The sequence below is a fragment of the Haliaeetus leucocephalus genome, unplaced genomic scaffold (genome assembly GCF_000737465.1).
Source record: "Haliaeetus leucocephalus isolate CR32 unplaced genomic scaffold, Haliaeetus_leucocephalus-4.0 Scaffold229, whole genome shotgun sequence".
NCBI lineage: Eukaryota > Metazoa > Chordata > Aves > Accipitriformes > Accipitridae > Haliaeetus > Haliaeetus leucocephalus.
The window spans coordinates 12,706,538-12,710,239 of record NW_010972665.1 but is presented as its reverse complement, the minus strand read 5'-3'; the positions used below and the strand labels follow the sequence as shown (position 1 = coordinate 12,710,239).

Sequence of the window (3,702 nt, the reverse complement as noted above, 5' to 3'; positions counted from 1 at the left end):
GGGGGCTCCGCGGGGGCCCGGGGGCGGCGGCGCTCACCCCCGCGGCACAGCCGGGCTTTTTCTGCTCAACCCATCTGGCCGCAACATCGCGCTGCCTTTTTTTTTTTTTTTTTTCCTCCTTTAAACCTATTCTGATGACTGTTTTTTAAGATGTTATCCCGGCCCGGCCCTGCCAGGGCCCACCCTCGGGTCCTGCCGTCGGTGCAGGGCCGTACCAGCCCCTCGGGCTCACCCCACTGCCACAGAGATCCCCGGTACGGCCCGCACCGCACAGGCGAGCTGTGCAGGATGGACCTCGCTGCAGGGAGCCGGGGTGAAGCCCTTGCCCGGCCGCTCCTAGCCTCTGTGTGCCGCAGTGCTGGGTCCCGCCGCGCAAAGCCCCAGCGGCACCTGCCTTTTCTGTCCGAAGCACCCTGCTTCCTGTCTCCTGGAACTGGCACCATTTTTTGGGGCAGCTGCTCTTTGCTCAGGCAAGGCCGTTAGCGGTAGCTGAAGTGACGTGCCCGATTTTCAATCGGATGTGAAGCAGGCTTCCAAAGCCAGGCACGGACCTGTCTGCGTGGGATGGAGAAGCCACAGAACAACGCCAGCTCCAGAGCGGCCACGCTCACCACCTCACCATCCACCATAGCAGCACAAGTAAGACTTCGCCTCCCCTGCCGCATCTCTTGGCGGGCTGCAGCTTTGCCACCTGATCCCATGTGCTCCTGGCCCCCAAAGAGACCATGGCCTGCTGCTGGAGGGATGTCAGACAGGAGCAAAACCCCGTGGGGGCCACAGCCTCCTCGGCTGGCATCGGTGGTCTGCGGTACGGGGAGGCGGATAGGGATCCAGTGCTCTTAGCTTGCTGGGCTCCCGGAGGTACTGCCATGGCCTCGGATAACCACAGCTCGGTCACAGCCAGAGTGTCGTGAGCAGAACTGGGATCTCAGCTACCCAGGCACACAATCCGAGGCTCCACTCACACTTTCCAAACAACTGTCTGCAGCCATGCTACAAGATTAGAACCCCAGTCAAAAGCAAAATGAGATAAACACAGAAATTGTAGATGAGCTGAATTAAGGAAACTGCCGCTGACTCGCATACAGCTACAAGAGAACCTTACATTGTGTAACAGTATCGGCGATCTTAAAGCCGTGCTTTTGCCTTACAGTAACAGCCAGCTTCAAAAGTGGTAATACTGCTTGTGCCTGGATTTGTCTGCAGGGCGCCGGTGGAAGATTTGGGCTGAGAACTCGGTGTTAAGCATCACCTTTTCAAGAGAGGCCACTCGCTCCATTCGGACTGTTAAGCAAAAGAAGCTTGCGCTCTGTACGATATTTGGTTCGAAACTGTCAGACTTGTGAAGGAAAGTAATGACTGGTCAGTGGTGAGATAACCTGTATTTATTCTATAATTCAGCAATAACAGTTATGTTGCTGTTGTGAAAACACAATAACCAGACTGCAGAGAGAAGGAACGGCATTACAGACTTAAACCTTCTGCTTACAGATATCAAGAATGTATGAAGTAAGTTTCAATTACTGAGTAAGCAAGAAGTTACACAAAGAGGCTTTTCTTTAATGCATCTCAGGTTTTCTTTGCTATTTTTCCTGGCTTTAATACTTTGGTGCTAACACCTCTATTAAAAAAAAAAAAACCAAACCCAAATGGTTTTGCCACGGTTGTTAACGGTACTCTGCAGTGTAAAGGACCATGCACAGAAAGATGTATGAAAGTCCTATCCCATTAAACATCTTGACTAGGTTTTACACATGGACAAAAAAAAAAATTAAAAACCAAGCAGAAAGACCTAAGGGGAGGATAGAGCAGATGAGATACAAAATGCTCTCTGTCGCAGTTTGTTTTTCCAGTACAGCTGTTTGCACGCACCACGCTATCTTCTTTGTGGACTTCTGAAAAAGGATGATGGTCTTCATTAGCATCGGAGAGAGTCAGAAACAGGCTGTAGCACAGGGAGGCATTGCGTTATAGTTAATGACTACATTCGATAGAGAATTGTTGCACATTAACTAATGCTAAGCTGCCGGGGAATTCCAGGAAAAACAGGTAAGCCAGCTGCAGAAATATCAGACACTTTAAAGTGCTGTAAGAATAAATGGAAATCGCTTGAAATAATTTCCACCAATTTTTCCTTGCAAAAGAATTAATCATAATTAATAATAATAATTAATCATTAATAATGCATAATGCTGACTGTGTTTTACATTCATTCTTTCACAGGCCAAAAAAAAAACCCCAAACCAACCAATGCCATATCAGAATAATTTAAAAATTCACACATACAAGCCACTGTACAGGAAAAACAAGTCTGCTTTTCATAAATTTCATAAATTTTCATAAAGAAAAATTAAAGCCAGTTGTGGAACGATTTCTGGAGCAGGTTGGTACATCACTTAGGAGGCTGGTAAGTGGCGTTTTCTTATTCAGATTCCCATATGGTGACCAAGAGGGTCAAGGCTGCCCTGGCCTGGGTTTGTGGTACGAAGTATGCGTTAGGATGGATGGGCAGACCAGTCCCTGTGGTACAGATGGAGTATTTCACCTACAGAAAAAGTTTCTCCCTTGTCAGAAAGGTCGAATCCCCTGCCGTGGACAATCTGCATCTCCAGACTGCTTCCGTCGTAGCAAGGCGAAATTCACGGTGTCTCTTCTACGCTATGTTTATTTAAAAGCCTTATGAAAAAGTAGACTTTATAAATAGTATAAAGAGGGAAACTGCACGGCTTCAAAAGCCCAAAGCGTTCACTTGTCCATATAAAAACACAGACCACACTTTAAAGAGAAGACATCAGGTCAAATCTTGTCTGTACCTAGGGTATGCGCGCTGCCGTATACATAGGGTTTGCAAATACGTCACGTTTCTAGAACAGCTTCCACGACGCAACAGTGGATAGTTGGCTTTTCTCTTAAGATACCCACGGTTTCCGCTACCCTCCGCCACTGCTGCACGGGAGAGAGGTTCCAAGCGAGGTTAATTAGCAGCTGACTAGTCGCCTTCTCCTAGCTGAAAGAAATATGCATAGATGTACTCTGTAATTCTCAGTTGCAATAGTGAGATCTTAACACACAACGCTTTAAAGAACTGTTAAAAGGTAATTCTGAACCTGACAGCTTCCTTTTGGAGCAGGAATTCCCTTAACTCCAGCCCTGGGGATCACAGGCGTTTACTGGAGGAGCGTGTCCCGGCTCGGGAGTTGTTCTGTGTTTGTTTGTCGCTAGCAGGGTACAGCTCTTGGTCAGACTCACTCTGGAGACAAGTCCCCGAACGCTGCAGCCCGAGCGGCCCCCTGCCCAGGCCGGGTGGGCACACTCTGCCAGCCCACTGGCACTGGCCGGCTCTGGCAGCGGGAGCCCCTCCAGGGGGAGTCGGGGCGCCCCGCCACAGTTCTTATTGCGTTTACTCTTCCTGCTGGAGCCCGATCCCCCCTCACCGACACGCGGCCCCAACTATTTACAGAGGATGCTGGATTATTTTCAGCGGAGCAGAAGTTGAACCGTGCTACTCCTCCACATCAGCCCAAAGGAAATAAACGCACTCTGACGCTTTATTCCCCTCGACTCACAAAGCCAGGCAGGCCTGTGGAAGGAAGAAGTCTTTGGCCGGTAGCGCTCCCGAGGAGCCCCAGCCAGCTCCCCGCGGTCCCACTGGCCGGGCACGGGACACCGGGCAGAGCGCAGCCGTGGGTCCGCCGCTGCTGC

At 50.0% G+C, this 3,702-nt stretch overlaps 1 protein-coding gene across 1 annotated transcript in view; it reads left to right on the top strand.

Annotated features, from left to right (window-relative positions):
- Window positions 1–1,346, top strand: part of EGR2 (early growth response 2) — a 3,667-nt gene extending 2,321 nt beyond the window's left edge. The window contains 2 exon segments of the mRNA XM_010567946.1: window positions 151–274; window positions 1,207–1,346. Of these exon segments, the coding sequence (XP_010566248.1) occupies window positions 151–274; window positions 1,207–1,346 (264 nt within the window).
- Window positions 1,347–3,702: the final 2,356 nt, after the last annotated feature.